The sequence below is a fragment of the Balaenoptera borealis genome (genome assembly GCF_965194805.1).
Source record: "Balaenoptera borealis genome assembly, chromosome: 5".
NCBI classification, from domain to species: Eukaryota; Metazoa; Chordata; class Mammalia; order Artiodactyla; family Balaenopteridae; genus Balaenoptera; species Balaenoptera borealis.
The window spans coordinates 29,611,054-29,635,329 of NC_138862.1; the positions used below are offsets into that span (position 1 = coordinate 29,611,054).

Genomic DNA, 24,276 nt, shown 5'->3' on the forward strand with positions numbered 1-24,276 from the left:
CATGAATTGGTATTCAGAATTTTGAGTATACTGTTCATGATACAGGAAATGTCTCTTCTAAATTAAAGAAATATTTCACTCTATGACATATTTCTTTGACTTATTTCTTTAATTTAGAAGAGACATTTCCTGTATCATGAACAGTATACTCAAAATTCTGAATACCAATTCATGGCTTCTGACTATAACGGAGCCAAAACTAATCTAGATAGTTAATAATCCTGCATAATAGACTACTGTAATCCTTTGGTTGGTGATTAATACTTTATAGTTCTCTAATAAAGTTTATTCTTTGGGCAAGAAACTCAATACAATTTTTTTAAAAGTTCATGTGATAAATGTAGTCTTTTCAAATGAGCCCTTAAATGGAAACAGTAGATTTGACTCTCTAATCACTAGTTCCTGTGATTCCTTCATGGTTATTTTAACTACTGCTGCTGGGAGATTCAAAATATATGAGGAAATATAGTGATACATCCATATTTATTTCACTTGACTAACAAATACACAGTGCCCTACTGAGGTAGGCAGCTTCTTATGTGACTTCCAATGCTTCGACCTGGTATTCAAGGCTTCAAGTGATGTAGCCATACTTCAGATTTGAATGTAATCTTATGAGAGACCCTAAGCCCGAATCACTGAGCTAAGCAGTTCCAGAGTCCCGATTCACAGAAACAGAGATAATACATTTTTTGTTGTTTTAAGATTACTAAATTTTTATTAATTTCTTATTCAGCAATAGATAATAGTGCTTACTATGTACAGGAGTGTTCTAAATGTTTTAACAATATTAATTAGTTTTGTTCTAAGAAACTTAAGGGTAGTTACTCTTACCCCATTTTCAGATAGGGAAATTAAGGCACAGGTGTTTAGGTAATTTTCCCAGTATTATACAACTAAGACGTAGCAGAGTTATTCAAATCCAGTCCATGTTCAGCCCCAATGCTGTGCTGCCTTATCCATCCCATAATGCAATCCTATAGGACCATTTTTGTTCAGTACTAAACTGGATAGTATCCATGAAAGACCTCTTGTTTACCAGATAATGTTACAGATTTAGACAGTGCTATTTAATTCTTTACATTTCTGAGAAACAAATTTGAATTTACAGATTTTTTTAGATACGAAATGAAGATAATAGTACCTAATTCATTGGGGTTTTGTGAGTGCCTGGCACAGAAAGTGCTAAGTATTATGAATGGAGATGATGATAGAAGGAGAATGAACAAAGTTCAGTGACTTGCTAATTTTATGAGGGATTATAAGAAAATGCCACAAGAAAATAGGTTATTTTCCCTAATATCCTCAAGATGCTGACACTATGAGTCAAAAACTTCTGCAGAATTCTGCAGAAATATGAAAGAAAATAAATTTGCTGTGGTAAAGCATTTATTTAGTTTTGGGAAGAATGAATAGCTTGCCTCACATTAAGTTTTTTGTATGTTAAAAAACTAACAAATACAGTCTGTCTTACACCTCATTGAATTAACTATTTTTTGGCTTACCTAAAAGACCTCCTGAAATGTCTTAAATGGCATAACACAACTTTATAACTATAGCTATATATATATGTGTGTGTGTGTGTGTATATATATATATATATATATATCTACACATACATACACAACATAAATACACACACACAAACACAAAAAATTCTGTTAAGAGTTCATCCAACCACCTTAAATTGCTTAACATAGCCTATATAGTATTGGAAACTGGAAATTGGATCTTAATGATTAGTTGTAACTACTACCCTTCCTTTTTCTCCCAAGTAACTAAATTAAGAATATTTTGTCATAGTTGAAAAATACTTTGCGACAAAAAGTAGTGGTGGCAGACCTTGCTAAATGCTACTGCAATATCTTCTCTATTCATTCTTACTTTCAGAACCCAGTTTTTTTGGAGTGGCAACATCCCCTACTTTAAAAATTATTTTGCATCTAGGGATGGGTATGTGACATAATTCTGCTCTACCTTCTTGAAATGCAGACATGATGCTGGAGATAAAGCAATGGGTTTGCAACTACCAATCAATGGACATGTAATGGTTGGTTGAGCCAAAGATAGAAGCGGCCAGTGGTGTTACAGAACTGCTCTGGCCAGCTTTGTCCTTTCTACCTTGGGACTTCTTTCTACCTAGGAAAAACAAGCCCCTTAGTTGTTTACACTACTTTCTTTGCTTTCCTTCTTTCCTTCCTTGTGTTTTTAAACTTTTGACCCTTACTTTGTGGTTAAACATTTGGTCAAATTGCCATTTGTTGGACTTCTGCTTCTGGCCAAGATGGAACAAAAAGGAACTGATTCAACTAAAAAGTGGAAGAAAATACATGAAACAACAGTTTTCAAGACCTTACGCATCATGGCCAACATTAATTCTTGTCTATTACCTCTGTAAAGTCATAGCTATAGCAATAAGGGAAAGCAGAGGCTGTTCTGTAATACCTGGAAATTGTTGCACAAATGCTCAGAACAGAAAGCCAGAAGCAGATGTTCAGACAGAATTAGTGTTGACTGAAGCTGGATTAACATTTATGCCTAGTTCCTGTAGTACTCCACTGTCACATATTCTAAATCATTCATTTAGTCTTATTCTCTGATAACCACATTACATTTTCTGTCTATCAAGAGTTGAAAAATAGCAGTAAACCAATAATCATTCACAAGTATATTAATGATAAGCTGAGTTTTATAAACACGAACTCAAAAATCAATCTTGTATCTCTTCCCTTGACACACAAAAATGCACATGTATCATTTTCCTTGTGTTTTGCAAAAATATTTTTCAAATTTTTCACAAATATTTTTCACAACTATCACAAATATTTTTCAGTTTATGATATATTTTTACACTTTACTCATATGCCTATTCATTTTTATTTTTCTCTTTGTGCCGCCCTCAAGAGATAAAATGTTGCTATCTTTGATCAACTATGATAACTATTGAGCATGTGCAAAATCTGGTCAATCTGTAAATAACCTGGTTACCTAGTCAGCAGTCATCGAGAGAAGCCAGTCAGCCTTTACTGGGTTCACACCCGTTACCTTGGCCCCATTAACCCAATAGCAACCACCATACAAACTACCAAAATAGTATTCATTTTCATAAAAAGATTTAGAGAAATGTGGCTCATAATGTAGCCAGAAGTCCTGATTTCTGTATTCCACAGATGGTCTACTTGCTTGGAAAATGACAGCTAGAAAAGTGGGAACTAGGAGAACTGGAAGGAACTAGGAAGAGATCTGCCCTGTTTCTGCCTTCTCAACTTTGCTTAATCCCACTGAGATCAATCACATTGCACACCACTGAGGACCGTGTCTTATTTTAATCTCCAATTATCCCCAAGTTGCTGTGTATAGAATAGCCTTTCATAAACATTGGCTCAGTTTTGCCCTTTTTGTTTACTTCATACTATGCCCTATGATGTGATTTTGTTTGTAAACACAAAACTGCTAACATGTTACTGAATGTTTTGTATATTCCAGGAAGTATTTTATCTGTCCTAAATGTTGTGTTATCTCATTTAATTTTCAAAAAAAAAAAAAAAAAACCCTTAGGAGGTAGATAAAATTCTTACACCCAAGTAAATCCAGAGAAATAAGTTAACTTGCCCAAGTTTACACAATTAGAAAGTGGTGGAGTTGAGATTTAGCATAAGCACTTTGTCACTAGATCCTGAACTCTTTTAACTACTATAATATTTTCTTATTTTAGTTTTCTTGATTTTTTTCCTAGAATAAAAGCCCTCTAGATCAGTTAGAACTATTTATTATTTTCACGTGTATTAAAATACTGTATTACATCTTCTTAACACTAACTTTGATATCAAAGCTATATTTAAAAGTATATGAAATTGCCCTTATTCAACAATTTTTTTACCTACAAAAATGACTATTTCATATGGCTCAAACTAATACTATATTTGAAGAAGCACCCTACCCCCAAGGTTGAATTCCATTTGTCTACACAGCTATTGGTTTAAAATTCTTCTCCCTCCCATTCTGGAACTATGGACTGTTTAAGTGGCTCTTCTAGGCATGAGACATCTTATTAGAGAACTCAAAAGAGCATCATCATCGGTTTTGTAGTCATGTGGGCCTGGATTCTACATTTTATTGGCCAAGATCCTCTTGGTATCTTATCATATTTGGTAAAATAAGGCGGGCGGTAATAACTTTCATATATTCTTTATTGAGAATTGAAAGTAATAAATTATTCCAGTGCCTTGCACATTACTTGGCATATAGTGGGCTTTCAGTAATAAATATTCTCATCCTAAAAGAATTCAACTTAATGCTTCTTAGGATTTTCCTTCTGTCAGCTAAGGTAAATATTTCTGCATATCCAAATGATAATAATTATTTTCTTAATATATTTTGAAGTTAAAATTTTGAAATAAGTAAATCATTGAATTAAAAGGTGTTTTAAATTCAAATTTACTACTTCTCTATAGTCCAGTCATTTTAAGTATCCTGCACTTTGTTTCAAAGAGCACTTCAGTGACTGAACAAACTTGATGTACATAATAAAAATGAGAATGAAATATTGATTTTTTTAAACACAATAATATTATATTGAGTAATTTTGGCTTAGTCATTTTAAATGACTATTTTATTTTATTTTTTCTTTCTTTTTACTCTTTATTAAACTATATTATACATGAGATATTTATGTATATATATATATAGCTATAACTATCTATCTATATTTTCACAAATCCTAAGTACACAGATTGATGATTTTTACAAATTGAACCAATACTCAGACCCAGATCAAGAAACAGAACATAACCATTTCCCAGAAGCCCACCTTGTTCACCCTTTCAATCATTACCCAATACCACCAAGAGTAGCCAGTATCCCAACTTCTAGGAGTATAGTTTCTCCTCTTTGTTTAAAAAAAACCCAAACCTTTTGTATCAATAGAATCATAGAATCATAAAAGAATATGCTTTTGTGGTTGACTTCTCTTATAGTTTTTTAAAAAATTTCTTTATTTGGTTGCATGGGGTCTTAGTTGTGTCAGGCAGGCTCTTTGTTGCAGCTCGTGGTCTCCTTAGTTGCAGCACACAGCTCCTTAGTTGTGGCACATGAACTCTTAGTTGCGGCATGCATGTGGGATCCAGTTCCCTGACCAGGAACCGAACCCGGGCCCCTGGCATTGGGAGCATGGAGTCTTATCCATTGTGCCACCAGGGAAGTCCCCTGTGTTTTCTTTCACTCCACATTATGTTTGTGAGATTCATCGGTGTTGTTGCCTGTAGCATGTGTTCATTCATTCTCATAGCTGTATAGAATTCCACTGTATGAAGATACCACAATTTATCCAGGTGACTGTTGATTTCCCATTAGATTTCTAAATTATGCGGTGTCTCTGATTGATTTACTACATATGTAAAGAGGCCAAAACATAAATTTTAACTGATATTAATGAAATATCCAGTTCCCTTTCTTAATGGATTTCAACATATTTTTTCAATGCCTACTGAGTACAAAACATAGTGGTAGGTACTACAGGAATTGTAAAGACAGGATAGCACTTTCAGTAGCTTACATTTTAAGGAATGAAGCTTTAGATAATATAGGGTTTTATAATTTATGGTACTTTTCATAAATACCCTTAGGGGATGAAGCAAGGTTGTACAAAGTTGTGGCATAGGAAGGAGAAAAAGAGGATAAAAGAAATGGCTGATGAGTCTTAACATGTTAAAATATATTATTAAAATCATCTTGAAAGGAAAATACCATTGAAGTTTGAAAACTTCAAATTTGAATGGCAATTCAGAGAAATAATGTTGCTTCTATTACATAAAACTACCAAATGAAAAAGCCCTTCAAAATATAATTAGTACTACAAATCAACAATTACTTGTGAATGTATACCATCTGATATATAACTCACTGAGGTTATTAATCAAGCCAAAAAATGACGTTCCATAGAAAATATAGGTTTTTTACTCAAAGTAAATAGTAAAAATATTATAAAATATTATTTTTAAATAAAGCAAAATTTTATTTTATAAAATTCAGTTAACATATAATTACTCTTTCCAAAAAGCAGCTGAATAACTCAGTATGTTTCTCTGTGATTCCTCCATAATTTTATATACTGTAAAATAACTCAAAAGTTATTACATATGTATATAGGTGCCTGTATAATATTACTCTAAAATGCCTAATCATTCATTCTACAAACGTTTGTGGAGTGTCAACAACCTGAAAGGCACTATGCTAGGAACCTAACACACAAAAACGATAAACTGGGCACTTGCCTTCAAGTAGCTTTAAGGAGAGGCAGACTAAAAGAATTTAAATAGAGTATGGTCCCTGCCATGATAAAAGTATGCACATAGGGCTACTCAGAGGACAGAAAAAGGGCATGTGGATCAGACAGGGGAGCGAAGGGAAAAATCAAGAGATGCTTTGTGCAGAAGATGACTCCTGAACAGGGTCAGAGACTTAAGGGATAAATGGCATTTAGCACTTTGGGCAATGAGGAAAAGGCAGATATTCTGGAGGGAATGAATGGAAGAAAGAAGGTTGGGTACAGCCCATTATGGTTAGAGCTATGGTGCTTATCGCTGTTTGTGTTAACATGTAGCTAGGGGCCTGCTTTTTTGCATTTCTCCCCTTTCTTTATTTTTTCAAATACTATTTTATTTGGTACAATCAATATACAACTAAAAGTATTTACTTTTTATCCCTGAGTCTTGTGTTATTCCTGCTTCTGTTAGCATGTCAAAGAAAAGTCCTTTCTGGTGTATCAAATTCTGTGGTGTTTCAAATTCTGTAATCCTTCCAGAGTCTAGAACAAGCACCCTGCAATGTGAAAAGAATCCAGTCAGGTAACCTATAATCAGTGTTTCAGTTCACTCTTCTTGTTCTTGCTACCGTAAAGTTTAAATTACTGTATGAGTTATGTCAGTACAAAATAAAGGTACTATTTAACTCAGGAAATATATCAAGTTTTCTAATATTCTTTGAGCATTAACAAATTCCTCTATTTTGGAAAATATCTTCCATACTATTAGGGGACATTTTGTATCTCTCAGCACAGATAAAATCCTTTATTAGTGGCAAGTAATTAATGTGTTTCGTATGTTCAATAGGTATCTCTGTAGAAACTGTTTTATTTCTGAAAACAAATAAAGCATACCTGTCTGAATCAATGATAGAATGCAGTCTGTGAGCAATCATCAGGATGGTACAATCAGAAAACTCCTTCCTGATTGTGGTCTGCACCAAGTTATCAGTCTCAAAATCGATGGAAGCTGTTGCCTCATCCAAGATGAGAATTTTTGTTTTTCTCAGCAAAGCGCGAGCAAGACAGACAAGCTGTCTCTGTCCAACGCTGTTATAAAAGATAGTAAAATGATTTCCACAATGGAATTTATGGTCATACACTTCCTGTTCTAAAATTCTAATTATACTGTTACTCTCTTCCTAACCCACACATTCATTCATTCTTTTCTTTAAGAAATATTCACTGAGTGATTACTATATGCCAGACTCTGGTCCAAGTTCTGCAAATAGAACAATGAATTAAACAGACAAAAGGCTCTGTCTGTGTGTAGGGAGACAAAAAATAAAGATAAATGAGCAAAATGCATAGCAATGAGAACAATTGGAACGTACAGAAAGGGAGGGTGTAAAATGTGGGTACGGGGTGGGCATTTTAGATGGGCATGCCAAAATAATCCTCACTGAGAAGATGTCTTTAAATTCAAGGCCTGAAGGAAGTGGAAAGTGAGTCCTGAAGATTTCCAATGGGAACTTGTTCCTGGCAAAGTGATTGGCAGATGTAAAATTCCTGAGGCAGGCAGGAACTGGCCTGGCATCTTCATGAAACAGCAAGGAACCAAGGAGGCCAAGGTGGCAGAAACAGAGAGAGGGAGGGGAGAGTAAACAAAGAAGAAGCTGAGTCATACAGGCTGTGTCTCTCCAGTGCAGAGAGGGCCTAACTGATTTCCCTTAGGTCTCTGATCACATAAAGGGACTATCCTAAGACATCAAACATCAAAGTAGCCCTTACAACATTTTTTTTAGGAAGAAAGCTATTAGAGTAGGAGTCTTTGCAAAAGAAGATTCAATTAAATAGTGACTTTTCATACTGCATTGTTCCTCTTTTTCCCCTTTGTTTCCCTTCACCAGCAGTTTCCCAGCCAGTGGCTATCATTTTATTTATTCCTTGTCTGTCTTCCCTAGAAGAAATCAGCAATGGTGTGTTTTGAACAGGTCAGACAAAATCCATGGTAGCTCAGGAGTGACTTCCTTTTGAGGCCCTGAATGAATAACCTGGGCAAGCTCTGTTCTTAGCAGCTTACCTGAGGTTTTCACCACCCTCTGAAATTTCATGCAGCAGCTTCTTGGGAAGGGACTGCACAAACTCTTTTAAGTGACATAGTTCCAGCACCTCCCATAGCTCGCCATCAGAATACTTGTCTAGGGGGTCCAGATTCATTTGAAGCGTTCCAGAAAATAAAACAGGGTCCTAGAGAATAAAATAGTCACCAGTAATCTTACTGTCACATGAGGCATGCATACATTAAATAAGGAAAAAACAAAATGATCAAAACTAAATAGTTATCAAATTCATTTTATATTGAACCCAAAAGCAGAAGAAAATCAGAATAAGTTTCAAGTTAGATTAAATCATTATAAGCTTCCTGATTCTTTCTCGTCCTCTTATTAATAATGTTGATCACAACCATGATAATAATGATGATGGTAGCTGCCCTTCAGTCAGGGATATAATATAATACAGAAAAGAATTGAATAAATGTAATCTATACTATGTATATAATATTATCTATCAGCTCACCAACCCAGAAAGATAGAAGTAAATATCCTCATTTGACAGATAGTGAACTGGAGGTTTTAAAAAGCTCTCATCCAAGGACACACAGAAGGTAAGTGCTCAAGTAGAATTCAAAGACGACAAGTCCACGCTCTTTCCAATACACTGACATGTCTAGTGAAACTGTATTTTACTACACCGGTTTTGATTTGTAAGAGAGGAATGACTGTTTCTTTTCTCCAGTCAATTTTATCCCTGTCAGAATTTCAGATTTTACTCAAATTAGTTTTGAAGTGAATTCATGAATGTAAGTATGTGTTTAAACACTATGACAAAGAGATGATAGTATTTTAAGATATTTTTAAAGAATAATATAAAGGTATTTCATAAATGCTCAGCTTAAATCTCTCAAACACAACTGAATAAAGTCATCTTTGACTGCAGGCATATTATTGAGGCAATTTGCATACTTGTTAATGATCAAGTTCCTTTGATGCCACAGATGGAAAAATCAAAGGACTTGAAAAAAGATCTAACTGCATTATTGTTCTTTTCATTTTTTCAATATTTTTAAACCTCAAGTCAAAAGAATCAAAATCCTACATTCAAATTGCCAGCTAAGCAAAAGCCTCAGTAATTGTTTTTTTCTTCCAAAAAATACCAATGTGTTGCAGCCTGACCTCTACATTTGAATTTTATTTGTATTTACTATTATGAAGGAAACTTGCAAAGCAACATACCAGTTTTTCAAATAGATAAATGTACGTAGGGAGAACACTTCAGATTTAGAGTGTTTAATAGGATTTAATTACATAGTTATTTTTCATAATACATTTAAAATAATTTGGTTCCCCAAAATGAATGTATATGCTTGAAAGGAATATATTAAAAAAAAAAAACTAAAACAAAAACAAAATAAAATAGAGCAAAAGAAGTTTCCCTAGAGGGAGTTAAGAAAGACTAACGACAAAACAGTCTTTACCTGTGGAATAATATTAAGTTTGCCACGAAGGTCATGAAGCCCAATTGTAGATATGTCAATTCCATCAATAATAATTCTGCCTCCTGATCTTTCTACAATTCTAAATAGGCAATTTGATAGTGTTGATTTGCCTGCTCCAGTTCGTCCCACAATTCCAATCTATAATGAAATTATCATAAACAGTTTACATTGTACTTTTTGTAAGGGAAGGGGACCTTGGTACTGACAAAAAATACATTACTTGTCGGGTCAGTAGAATCTAATTTTGCCAACCAGAATAACATTGACTGTCATGGAAGACTTAACGTGACTTGCAAGGATGAGTCTTTATCCAGACACTCCTTACTCACTGGAAAGGCTTGGGCTAATATGTGTGTTTCCTCCAGTTTTGTTTTTTTTTTAATTTTTATTCATTTATTTATTTCTTTATTGGCTGCATTGCATCTTCGTTGCTGCGCGCAGGCTTTCTCTAGTTGCGGCGAGTGGGGGCTACTCTTCCTTGCGGTGCGCGGGCTTCTTATTGCGGTGGCTTCTCTCGTTGCGGAGCATGTGCTCTAGGCGCACAGGTTTCAGTAGTTGTGGCACACGGGCTCAGTAGCTGTGGCTTGCAGGCTCTAGAGTGCAGGCTCAGTAGTTGTGGCGCACGAGCTTAGTTGCTCTGCGGCATGTGGGATCTTCCCGGACCAGGGCTAGAACCTGTGTCCCCTGCATTGGCAGGCAGATTCCTAACCACTGAGCCACCAGGGAAGTCCCTTTCCTCCAGTTTTGAGTAATTTACTTACCACCTAACTAGAGCACATTAGCAGCCCCAGGAAGAGTAGATCATCCCTGAACCATCCCTAAACTAGCCATTAAGGGTGTGGTTTAAAGAGAGACTGATAATGGGGTTGTTTTCCTGAGACTTTCAAAATGAGGCTTCTCTACCATCCCTCCCTCAAAACAAACAAGCAAACAAACATAGGGGACTGGAACCCTTTGCTTAGCTAGGTTAAAAAATCTAAAGAAATGCCTGCAAATTTCCTTGGTGTATCAAAACAACTACTGCATCAAAACCACTAAGGGTGGTCACAGATAATGTCTGAGTATTTTGGATTCTTGGACAAAATAATCAGCTTGTCATAAACATCCAGTGATTGCGTGTGTTCCTTTGGCCATGAGAACTAAAGCAACCTCTTTTGGGTGCTGATTTGTGTCTTGGTGTTAGTAGAACAATGGGCAGAGAGAAGATTATGGTGGCTGGATAACCCTAATTAAATATCTTAAACCTTAAATCTGACATACTATTATACATCAGAAAAACCCAGAGTATGTTGAATTAATTAGAATAATTAAAATTCCACAATGATTTCATTGGTCCAAAAATATTTTTGTCCTTGATGTCACTGCAGTGGACCTGGTTTAGAGGGTTAGAAAAGGAGGTGTTTGGAGATACCAAAGGCAGGTTTCTGAAAAAGGGAAAATGGAACATTGTTAATTAAAATGTTTTTTTACTTTTACTGATTTGTAAAATATCAATCTGATTAGGCAGGATCATAATATGTTTTCATAAAACATTTTGAAAAATGTGGGAAAAATATAGAAGCAAAAATCATCTAAAATCCCATCACCTAGAGAGAATCAGTGTTTATGCTTTGTAACTGTTCTTCTAGGATTTCTGCTAATGTGTATATGTTTGCTTGTTTAAAACACAAAAATGATATACTATCAATAGTTTCGTATATAGTTTTTATCAACTAAATTACATCTCAAGCATTTTCCCATGTCACTAATGGTCTTGGAAAACATGATGTCACTGACTATACAAATATTCTTTCCTATGTATTTACTGTATAGGTAACTATATATTATCTTACTGCCTTATTGTTGCACTTCGCTTACTAGAGGACGTAAAAATAAAGTATACTACTACTGGGTATACAGCCAAAGGAAATGAAATTAGTATGATGAAGGGGAATCTGCACTCCCGAGTTCATTGCAACATTATTCACAGTAGCCAAGATATGGAACCAACCTAAGTGTATGCCATGCATGAATGGATAAGGAAAAAGAAAAAAATATATATGTATATAAACATATATATAATCCTGCCATAAAAATGAAGAAAATCCTGCGATTTGTGGTAACATGGTGAACCTCGAGGACATGATGCTAAGTAAAAGAAGCCAGACAGAGAAAAATATTGTATGATCTCACTTAAATGTGGAATCTAAAAACGTCAAACAAAAGGTTACCAGGGATTGAAGGGTGGGGAAAATGGGAAGACGTTGGTCAAAGGGTACAAACTTTCAGTTATAAGGCAAATAAATTCTAGGTATCTAATGCACAGCATGGTGACTATAATTAACGATACTGAAATTTGCTAAGAGAGTAGATCTTAAGTGTTCTTAAGGTTATGGTAATCATTCACAATACATGTATATCAAACTATCACACTGTACACCCTAAAAAATACAATTTTTATTTGTTAATTTTACCTCAATAAAGCTAAAAAATAGTAAAATCATGTTTCACAACAGATTATGAACAGCTTAAAATATATATTTTTGTTGATAGAGGAAAAACTTATTCTGTACAAACCAACCACATGTCTTTATTACTTTTATATGAAATTTGAACAAATGACCATCTTATATTCAATATCACAGTATACTTTGGCCTTAACAATAAATATATTCAGATGAAAGGTAAAGTGAGACTTATAAAATATATATGGTACCTTCTCTTCCCCATGAGTCTGGAAAGTGATATCTTGTAATGCTAAACCAAGATCATCTCGGTATCGAGCCTGATAATTAACAAATTCCACTATCCCTTTATTGGGCCATTGTGATGGAGGCCTTTTAGACATTATCCAGGGTGCCTTAAAACAAAGAAATATTTTTTAAACTATAATTACAATAAAAATATCTCCCCCCAATAAAAATAAAACAAAAATGATGAAAGACATTTGTAAACATTATGATTTTTCTGAAAACACTTTTAAAAAATACCAAAATCTTAGAAATAAATTTTTACACATAAAGAGGCTTTCCATCTTCTATTAAGTTATTAAGAAAAATCTAAAACCTTATAAAGGAGCTGAAGGTAACCTGAAATTTTAGCTGAGAGGAGGACAGTTTGTCATTTATTCATTTCCCAAATACTGAGTGTTTACTGTGCCAGTTAATGCTTTGGTTGTTGGTGATTTAGCAGTGAGAAAAACAAATAATTCTTGCCCTTAGGGAGCATGCATGCTGGTGAGGAGAGACAAAAAGCACCATATAGCCTATGCAGAATGTTAGTTGATGATAAAGCTTTGGAAGTCAGGAAATAGGCAGGGTTGGTGTAATTTTAAGCAGGGTGGTTAGAAAAGGCTTGACTGGACACGGTCAGGAAACAAATCACGTGGATGTCAGAGGAAACCCTTTCCAGGTAAAGGAGACTAACTACATATGCTGAGGACCTGAGACTGAGGCCTGGCTCTGGAACACTGGAGGAATAGCAGGAGGTAGACGAACACGCAGAAGAGTGTGGTGCCCCGCCAGTGAGGTGAAGTGTTTTCATGAGAGGGAGTGATCACAAGTGTCAAATGATAGGCCAGGTAAAGTGAAGACTGAGAGGCTACCATTGGTGATCTTGACTAGGGCAGGCTCAGTGAAGTGGTAGGATTTAAAGCCTGTGTGAAAGAGGGTCCAGAAAAGAATGAGAGAAGAGGAATTAGAGAGAGCAAGTACAGGAACTATTCCCAAGAATTCTGCTGTAAAGAGGAGCAGAGAAATGGGGCTATAGAGGAGTAAATAGGGGTCATTTGGACACATTTACTTCTTTCCACATCAAGAGTTTTTGCAATGGTGTCTGTTACAACTTGCATCAAATTACATAAAGATGATTTTTTTTTAAATGTGTGTGTGCTTGTGTGTGCACACACACATTTTATTGTCCTTTTTTCAAAATGAAAGAAAACATATATTAATAGCAAAAGATTTAGAAAATATAGAAAATGATACAATTTTTATATTAGTCATTACATGGCAATAAGCTGAACAAACTAAATATTGGTAACTGTGATTGTGATTGTGAAGGTAGACTAATCTTTCGTGAAATGTGTACGAAAAAGGAAGGTAAGACCCAGGGAAGAATCTAGAGGAAGATTCAAAGTTTAGGTAGGAGTTGGAGTATGCAGAAAATATTTTAGTATATTTATAGGCTGAAAGGAGTAAAGGGGTTGGGGTGCTGAAATTAGGAATTAGAGAAGGTGGTTAATGGAATAAGGTCTGAGAAAAGATATGAAGAGATGTTTCCAAAATACAACTGGAAATTTGTAGGTTTTTATTTGGAGGGGGAACACTTCTTCCTCAGAGTTATGAGCAAAAGAGGAAAGTTTCACGAAGATTTAGATACCTTTATAAATGGATTGAAGAAGATACAGAAATTCAACATATACCCTTTATCATGTGCCCTGTTAATTCACGGAACTGGGAGACAGAAGTACCCTAGATTAGTAAAATATGTAGATAATGCAAACATTATACTCTGTCTAGAGTCTAATTCTTCTCTCTCCCAAATTACAGCTAATTAAAGGGAACAAAGCAGACTGATTTATTCTCCTTCTCCTTCCCATTCACAGAGATGTTAATGATGAGTAAATGGGACAGAAGGTATAAGCAGTAAAGGCGTAGTTAATTTTAAAATTGGACAATCAGACAGTAAATAATTATGAGGTGACTGCATTAAGACACTTTTCTCAATGTAAAATCTTTACAAAGTTATAATCATAGGCTGCATATTTTACTTTACATTGGTTGGGGACAGATCACTGTGCCTCTTAATACAGGTGCTCATATTTCATTTTTATAACAATACTGAAATGGGATATCTTATAATTTATGAACAGTCCTAATTTAATTAGCAGTGCTTTCTTTCTACTTTAGTGATTATATAAAATAACGGTGTATTTTACAATAGATTGAATTTTAATTTTGTCAAAATGCAAAATATTACAGCATAAATTTGGAAATGCAGGTTTTGTTCAAAATTGATTTTTAAGATGTCAATTCAAGGTGTATTACAATACCTTAGTTCTGCATCCATTTATTAGTTATTTAGGAGTGCTTACCTCTTTATCCATATTTTCATATTCACAAACTCTTTCAATGGAAACTGCATTGGTTTCAATTTCACATGCTTTCCTTACCCAAAAATTGAGAGACTGAGTAATCTGGAGGTGAAAAACCAAGAGCTTAATGAATGAGCATCAGTCTTTTACATACTATTAATAATACTTTATAAAGCTTCATTTTTCAGAATTTTCATATATTTTATCTCTTAGAATTATTTAACAACTTTAGAAGTAAGCATATTTATTCTTAGACACACATATATGCTTCTTTAATTTTGTTAAATTCATTAATATCATAAACAATGGTTATTTGTCAGAAGATGGAATGAATATAGTTCAACATATATTAAAGGAGACCATACTTGGTGTAAGAAATGATGAATACCAAGATTGATGGGATATGCCTTAAGAAATGTACATCCTAAGTGAGGAAAAAATCTGTACACAATGTTACCGTTGGCATTCTTTACCAGCTTCCATTAGAAGGAATTTTCTGACTACTCCTGTCTCCTTTTTTTCCCCAAACTCTACTTTCTTCTCACGCACCTTACCCCTAAATATAAGTTCCCCAAGGTTATAACTTCAAATCTAGTTCTGAAAGTCACAAAACTCTCACGATTCAGATTTTTCTTGAGTTTGGTGCTAAACCATTTGATGGCCGACCTGACTGAACTGATGTGGGTCTCCTTAAAGTGTTGATTTAACCCACTTAGGATGTACATTCACATATTTCACTGCAGAACAAATAGTTTGATTACAGACTTCTGCCCCAGGCCCTGCATATATACATACATACATACATACATATGTATATATTTATCTGTGTGTGTGTGTGTGTGTGTGTATGTGTGTTTGTGTGTGTGTTAAATGTATTATATTTCCTTTATAGAAGCCTAAGTTCTGAATTCTGAAATGCAACTGACTTGAGGCTTTTAGATAAGGGACTAAGGGCATGTATCCAAATCATGTGGACCCATCTTTTAAATAATATGGAATTAAATTAAGCAGTTTGATACATTTTCTATTTTACTAAGGGGACTTGCACACAGTCATACCACTAGCACTTTGCAGTATCATATAAAATAGGGCTTAGGAAAATAATTACAAGCAGAGAAGAAGCAGAGCTTGCATTATCCCTCTGCTTAGTTTGCGCAAACTGGATGAACAGGCCACGGTAGAGAAGGGCCCTATTCCTGTTATACTTTATAACTCTATAAGGATAGGAGAACAGGAAACTTCTGGGTAATGATGCAACAGCAGGAGTTTCCTGGATCCTCTAGCACCGAGCCTTGGGTATCAGCCTGTTTTCCCTGTGAGCTAACTTAGAAATACTGAGCTAGCTCTTTTGCTAGTAGCAAAAGAAAGAAATGAGCCTCCAGGGTAATCCAGATTTGTCTCTCATTACTTAGTTAATACAATCTATAATTCAGACAGGAAAAGGAGAAGAGAGCTTAATTAATTGGATTATAAACATATCATATACCACAAAATCACTATTACTTACATTTAGGGCATAGGATATGGACAAACCAACTATTGCTGAATCCATAGAATTGCCAGCCAGCACAGCAAGCAGTGAAGCGAAGAACACCATTAAATTGCCAAGAAATTCAAGTCTAACAGACAGCCACCTGTAATAATGGAAAATATTCCTGAACTGAGATGCAGAAGTTTTGGTGCACTTAGTATGAACTCTCCTCTGAAAAATGAAGAAGTAAACATCAATAGCTGCGTTCTCTTTTTTCACACTTACTCAGAACTCAATCAAACAGGATTTTTGCAGTGATGATAGAGTAAAGGATTTCTCTGCATAAAAATACACTTTACTTTTGCAGAACGTTGCTTTAAAACTTAATCAGAATTAAAAATCAAAAGGAAAGAACATCAGCTGAAATGATGCATTTATCTTAAAATCCCATTGGAAAATCACTTACCTTTCTGATTACATACACGTTTTTTATATGATAAAATTAGTCACTAAAAGTTAACATGTACCCAACTACTATTTAATGTTTTATTTTTTCTCCTCTATGTGAAATGTATAGCTTCAAATTCAAAATATTATAGATTATTGCTTGCAAAGAAAATCCATTCTACAAATATAAAATATGACAAAGAGTCACATCTTTACTAATTCTAATAGCATCCTGTATAACCTTCAAAAAACGTGGGACCTTATTTTCACGTAAAGTAGCATGTACTATTCATACGGACGTAAATAGATACACTTTAATTTAAATGTATATTAAATACTAGAAATATTTAAGGCTTTAATATTTTTGATGAAATATCATTAAAAACACTTTCTGTTTAGAAGTTAGTGAACAAAATATCCAAGAAGAGACTAGTCCTGAACTGGGTATGTGGATATGACTTACCTGTTCGAAATCACATTGTTGTAGAAACAGACCAAATTCTCATTCACCACCTCTTTGTTTTGCTGGATGAACCTCTGTTCATGTCCAAATGCCCTGATAGTGGACACCCCAAGTAGAGTCTCGCTAAAGTGGGAAAGGACAGGAGAGCGAGATGCTCCTGCCAACCGCCGAATCTGCCGAGAGCTTGCCACGTAGTATCTCTAACAGGAAAACAGAAAGAGGCGGTTGGGAAGATGTAGCCAAAATTGCTTCAATAGTTTGAAAATGGCAAGATACTTGTGTAGTGGATACTTGTGTAACTAAAGAGCAGCCCCCAAAAGTTAAGTTCAAGTTCTAACCTCCAGTACCTGTGAATGTGACCTTATTTGGAAATAGGATCTTTGCAGATGTCATTAAGGTTCTTGAGATGAGATCATCCTGGATTTAGGGTGGGCCCTAAATACAATCTGAGTGTCATTATAAAAAATAGAAAAGGAGAAGACACAGACACAGGGAGAAAGCCGTGTGAAGATGAGACTGGAGTGATGGACCTAGGAGTCAAGGAAAATGCCAGGGGTCTCTGACAGCCACCAGAAGCTAGGAGAGAAGCATGCAACAGATGCTCCCTCAGAGCCTCCAGAAGAAGTCAACCCTGCCTACTCCTGGATTTTGGACTTTTGGCCTCCAGAAATGTGAGAGAATAAAGTTTCTGTTGTTTTAAGCCACCAAGTTTGTTACAGGAGCCCCAGGAAATGAATGCACCTTTGTAACAGTAAAAAGCCCAAATTCTGGAGAGCACAACTAGAACATAATTGGGCAAAATTTCACTTTGATAATGCTCTCAAACACCCATTATTGAGTACCTACTGTGGAAAAAGCTCTATGTTACATGTTGGAAGTGTGGCCAGGTGGTTAACCCATTAAATGAAGGAAGCCAACCAAATGTACAAACAATAATATTTTTGTACCTAAATATAATTATGGAAAAAATTTTCTTTATTTTTTTCTACCAAAAAAACCAACGTGGCCACAGTTAGAATTGACTACTTCCCCTCTGACTTGGACTGAGGACAGCTGCGATGGGTGGAGACTGGAGAGCTGGAGGGAATGTGCCCTGAGTTAACTGGACCATCCTTCATCAGCCCCACGTAATTGCTACTAACTGGAAATGAAAATAAAGAGTTTGCTACATCTTGCAATTTTTTTTTCATGAAAATCTTCAGATCTGGAATTTTATGTAAAATTCCTAATTTTAAAAAAGTCTTCATTTTGGTAAAAACATTGAGCAAGCTAAGCTAAAACATATCTGAAGCTACATGTGGCCTGTCAGCTTACAGTTTACAAGCTCTGCTCTATGCTAAGTGCTCTAGAGAATACAAACGATTACGGCATTCTGAGCCTGCAAGGGGACTTAAGAGATTGTCTCAAAGGTAGTTTCATAAAAGTTCAATGAATTGTAGAAGCCCTGGGGTCCTTCCATGAAACTGTCCAGAGCATTGAGCTTAAGAACCTTTGATTTAGATCAGTGCTTCTCATACTTCAGTAAAAATTACCAGAAAGATTTTAAAAACACAGACTTCTGTGAGAAATTCTTTATTTCCCCCTGCTCTATTAGGGTATGATTAACAAATAAAAATTGTATATATTTTGGTTGTAAAATGTGATTTTTTTTAAAAGAGATTCTGATTCTATAGGCCCATGGGTCCAGGGACCACACTTTGAGTAGCACTGACCTAAAGCAAACCTCTTATTTTACAGGGGAAAGAAATGAAGCCTGAAAAAGGAAGTGATATACCAGACACAGGAGTCAGGAAAGTAATTTGAGGCTCCTGAATCTTCATTCAGGGCTCACCCTATAAAGTTCCCCCTAACAAGACATGGTTTCAAGACTCTTTTCCACTCCTAGACACCCTGTTATAGTACACCAACCACAAGACTATCACTTGTGACATGTTTTGTTGTTTTTGTTTTTCTAAGCAGACACAATTGATCCTCAACACCATTCCTCAATTTCTTGATTTTTTTTTTTCCTAACTATAAGACATAGTGTCTGCCCCAGAGGACTTACAATCACATTGAGGAGACAATTTTTGGTCTAATAAATTAATTAATTAATTAATTAAGTAAATAAATAAATAAAATGACAACAAGAACCACAAAAAAAACAGCCTATAATACTAGCAGTATAATAAATCCATAATACCTACATGAGTCATATCTCTTTGCCCTACTTTGGGAGAGAATACTTCACACAGAAAGTAGAATATAACCTAGACATGAAAGGTAAGTAAGATCCAGACAGGCAGAGAGAAGAGGGACGACATAGGAAGTAGGAGGAATATGATAGTACAGGTGTAGAAATGAGCAAATGATTAACATGCTGGTTGGACAAATTAAACTCCAATATGAATTTGAAAACTGAGGTTGAGAAAACATTAAACTACAAGAACTGCATCCTTTTGTATAAAGAGCCTCAAAAAACTTTTATATTTAATTTAAGTATGTGTTAAGAAATTTTGTTTTTGCACTACAGCCTCACAGTGACATAATTTTGGAATTCAAATTGGTTGACCACATTTTAATTGGAATATAAGGATATATACATATCATGAGAGATCTGTTTAGTTCTTCCAGCAATAGTTTGTTGATAGCAGGGATAACAGGGCAAAAGGCAATATGTGCTTCTCTCTTGGATCTTCAGGCAAATTAACTTTCTGCTAAAATGTAAACAACACCTAGGTTTTACGGTGGCCATAAAAATGCACAACTCAGTTCTCCTGTTGCAGGGCCCATAGCTGACTGACAGCCCAGCCGCTGCCCCTCCAAATCCACTACTATAGTAGAATGAAGGCCATTTTTCCACAGATGGCTCCCAGGCAAAGACTGAGCATGGCAGGGGTGCTAAAACAGGCCCCTTCAGGGGTCACATGGGAGCATCCAATGGGCAGTGTTGGTTGTGGACTTCCCATTCATTCAACCAAACCTCTTATGGAACCGTTCTGCAGTCCAAGACTCTTCCTACCCAATCCTCTTCCTTCTCCCTCGAAGGGAGCAGACCTGCCTCACTGTCTAAGGGCTCACCCAGCCTTCTCCTGCTCCCTCTCCTTTATCTTTTACAGGCATTTCCCCCAGCAATTCTCTAGTACATCTAATCCTTTCTTGATGTCTGCTCCTTAGAGAACCTTAACTAATAGGCCATCTAAGTGGGTCTGAAACTATATTTGACTGTGAACTTATAAGTTATTAATACACATAAAAATCCATGTACTTACTTGTATAGTGAAATAGAGGAAAACCAAAGGAATAATTCCCAGAATGAAGAGTGGTAAAGCTCCCACAATGACCAAAACTGTTCCAATAACATCCAGCGTACAATTCATCCAGGTCCGTAAGTAGTAATGGAAACGCATATCAATTATAAACATGTCCTGAAAAATTTGATATCGAGTCACTTTATTTTTAACTTTTCATGGTTTAACATGAGGAGAAGAAGACATATATCGTTCAATGTAAAAATAGAAACATTTACCCAGATGTGACAATCTGATTATTAAATATCTAACTATTCAATATATGATCTTTGCCCTCCCCAGCCCACCCCCACGTATTTTTCAGCTGTAACAATTAAGAGGGTGTTCTAGTACCAATATGTCTATGATCAAGCAATTTGTACTTCCCAATGACAACTACATGGCACTTAATTTATATGACTGAAATCAGACTCTTAAAAAAAAAAAGAGTCCAAATCCCGGTAGTTGGGTATTCAGGGGCATTGGTCTACCATTATTCACTACCTAAAAACTGTAAAACACTCCTGGGCTATTCTTATCCACTGAGAACATGTCCAGTGACCTTCTTGGATAGCTGGATCCTGCCAATATCAGAAGAAACAGGAAAACAAAATAATCTTTATTTACAAAATTAGAAACTGAAAGATAGAGGTGGACAATGGGACTGAGAAAACGACATGGGAAGGTCATGCATCAGTTCACATGTAACTTAAAGCTATGTTTGTGGTATAAGGTATGACCTAAGAGATCCCAGGGAATAGGTAGGCACTCAACCTTGAAGGGATGGACTATTCAGTTTAGGACAAAACTGATAAAGAATGGAGATAGAATTTTATTTATTCTCAGCCTTGCTTTGGGACTTCCCTGATTACCTCACATACCAAATAGTGTAAGAGCATCATATTCATATGCAACTTCCTGCCTGTCTTTAAAATACACCTTCTCATATTCTCATCTGTTCAAGACCCAATCATTTGTCATGTTACTGTATAATAATCAGAGTTGTTTAGTAGGGTCATAGAGATATGTCCACTGGGAGACAAAGAACACTGGTGATCAAGTTCTTCTATAAACTTTCAAAGAACAATGTGACATTGGTATGATTAAGCAAGATTTAATACTCCATCAAGAATTGATTATGCTAGGTATTTTCATTTATATTTTGATGTTTTATCCTCATTTTTCCCCATACCACACCAAATGTTTTTCATATACACAAAAATATATTGCCATATTTTAAGGTCATGGCTATGCACTGTCTAATACAGAAGCCACTAGCAATATATGGCTATTGAGCACTTGAAACATGGCTGCTGCAAACTGAGATCTAACAGAAGTCTATTACACAAACCAGATTTTGAAGACTTTGTAAGAAAAAAATAAAATATTCAATCAATAATTTTACATTGATTATACTTTAAAGTAATGTTTCAGATATTTTCTGTTAAAATATATTATTATAAATAATTACTTCAACTGTTTCTTTTTACTTTTATATTGTGGCTACTAGAAAATTTTAAATTACCTCTGTGGCTTGCTTTACATTTTATTGGACAGTACAATTATAAGTACTTAGTAGTAAACACAATGGGTAAAACCCTATAGGTTAGCAGAGACACTCTGGGAACCTCTACCCATCCCCCATTTGCCATCAGTGAGTTGATAGTTTTTTTAAAGGCAGAATGCTTAAAATCTGGATATGTCAATATAGACTTACATTTCTCCCCCTCCTCAGCCTGAACCACTGATTCTCAAACTAAATGTGTATAAGAATTGGAGTTGTAGACACCAGAGCACATGTACTTCTTGGATTCTTTCAGCAATTTTTAAGGGTTATTTTAAGAATGTGTGTAAGATGTGACTCTGCTATACATCAATTATAAATGTCCCAAGAATTAGAAATAAAATAACAATGAAATCTACCCTAAACGTAATCTCATCTTTTTAGAATGATATTTTTTACAAATGAGATAATAAGGTACTAAATGTGGATCATTTATACGTATGCTATTTAATAAGGTATGGCTTACTTACCTTGGTGAACCGATTGATGATCTGGCCTATGGGATTGGTTTCAAAGAACTGGAGTGGGAGATGCAGCACATTATCCAACAGTTGAGCATGCAAAGTTCGAGAGGCAGCCAAGGATCCTCTGGTGAGTACATAAGCTCCCGAGCAAACAAAGAGACCTAAACACAAATTGTTATCAATGACATGTTAACAGCTTAAACTCTGAATTTTAACTCTCAAAAGATTGCTTGTAATAGCATTTATTTTTAATGGAAAACTCAAATATCAAATTTAAAAATGTATCACTGTGGACCAAACTAAGTATAAATGCATATGGTGCGTGGAAAATAAATACAGACACTCTGGTGCGCTCTCAGAGCAGGGCTCTCCTTATTCATGAACATAGGTTCTAGAGAAATGCTCTAAAGATAAGAGATCAACCGGGTTGACAGAATTTTAGCAATCTATTAACTTTATGATGTCCTGAAAGACAATGTGGTAGTCACTGGTACTGCTAGACAAATAATTTCAGTTCTCCTAGCTTGTAGGTCCATGGTAGAATTGCACTTTCTGACCTCCTTGTGATTGATGGAATCAAATGAATAGTTCTGAACAGTAAGTTGAGATACTTCACATGATACTTCCAGGTGTCAGAACTGCTAAAGCTCCCTTTGCACAGTGCCTGCCAACATTTAATATAGTGGTTGGATTGCTTCTTCAACTTGGGCCCTAGAATCAGAAGAGTCCCTTTCCTGACCTACAGTGGACAAGTGGTATGAGTCATGAATAAACTATTTTTGGTCTGTCAAGCTATTACGATTTGGTTGGTGAGAAGGTTCTTGAAAAAACTAAAAAGTTAGAAAATATAAATAATAAACATGTAGCTTTAGTGGAAGAGGTTAAAAAACAGTTAATAGTATCTATTGACTACTGTTAGCTGTGTTTGATAAAAATATAACAAGAAAGAGACAAGCTCAGAAAAGAACTATCCAGGCGTGTAAGAAGAAATGAAAGGACAAAGAATCCCCAAACTGGGGAACTTGTAGGGGTGGAGGAAGAAATGCCTGGTTACAATGATTGGTTCAAGGGCGGATATTGACTCAAATTGTTTCAAGGAGAGTAATTTCATGGATTTCTATGGAAAGAAGTTCTTTGAAAGAGAACATTTTCATCATCATGTGAAGCCTGAGAATGGCTCAGGAAAAGAGGAAAGCGAGCCGAACTGAGAAAGCGTGGTGGACAATTCGTTTGAGTCCCTGGATCAAGTGTGTTTAAAAACTTGTGCCTGGACTTTTCCATTTGAGGCATCAATAAATTTCCATGTTATTTAAGCCATTTGCTCTTGAGTCTTCTGGGATACATAACTGCACCACTGATCTCTACTATACAAAATTGTTAGTAAAAGTGTGTTGCCAACATGATTCTTGTTCCATTGTAGGTATAATGTTTAAAACAAAACGAAACAAAACAAAAATAGTTAACCCTGACCACCTCAAATTCTTTTAGCTAGTTCCTTTATATTTTAAATAACATCACACACTGCCCTTTAATAATTTCTTACTCTTAAATACTTTCTATTATTTTCCTACCTCACTCTCCCATACTTTCTTCTAGCCCTTCCAAAAATAGGTTGTTGCCCTTTTGTTCTCAAATATTCAGTGTTTACATTACTACTAAACATAATATTCATGAAGTTCACTAAATTTATAATGCTTGTACCACTCTTTTTCTATGCAACAAGC

General features: G+C 35.3%; 1 protein-coding gene across 1 annotated transcript in view; it reads right to left on the reverse strand.

Moving 5' to 3' along the window:
• Positions 1 to 4,970: 4,970 nt before the first annotated feature.
• LOC309628661 (multidrug resistance-associated protein 1-like) overlaps positions 4,971 to 24,276 on the reverse strand; it is a 114,352-nt gene continuing 95,046 nt past the window's right edge. Inside the window, exons 20-30 of the mRNA XM_082391885.1 lie at positions 22,559 to 22,713; positions 20,507 to 20,662; positions 17,256 to 17,455; positions 16,382 to 16,508; positions 14,875 to 14,976; positions 12,496 to 12,639; positions 9,780 to 9,938; positions 8,325 to 8,491; positions 7,157 to 7,351; positions 6,695 to 6,819; positions 4,971 to 5,302 (exon numbers count right to left, since the gene is read on the reverse strand). Coding sequence (XP_082248011.1) covers positions 5,178 to 5,302; positions 6,695 to 6,819; positions 7,157 to 7,351; positions 8,325 to 8,491; positions 9,780 to 9,938; positions 12,496 to 12,639; positions 14,875 to 14,976; positions 16,382 to 16,508; positions 17,256 to 17,455; positions 20,507 to 20,662; positions 22,559 to 22,713 — 1,655 coding nt within the window. The 3' untranslated portion in view covers positions 4,971 to 5,177. The remainder of the gene's footprint in view (positions 5,303 to 6,694; positions 6,820 to 7,156; positions 7,352 to 8,324; positions 8,492 to 9,779; positions 9,939 to 12,495; positions 12,640 to 14,874; positions 14,977 to 16,381; positions 16,509 to 17,255; positions 17,456 to 20,506; positions 20,663 to 22,558; positions 22,714 to 24,276) is intronic.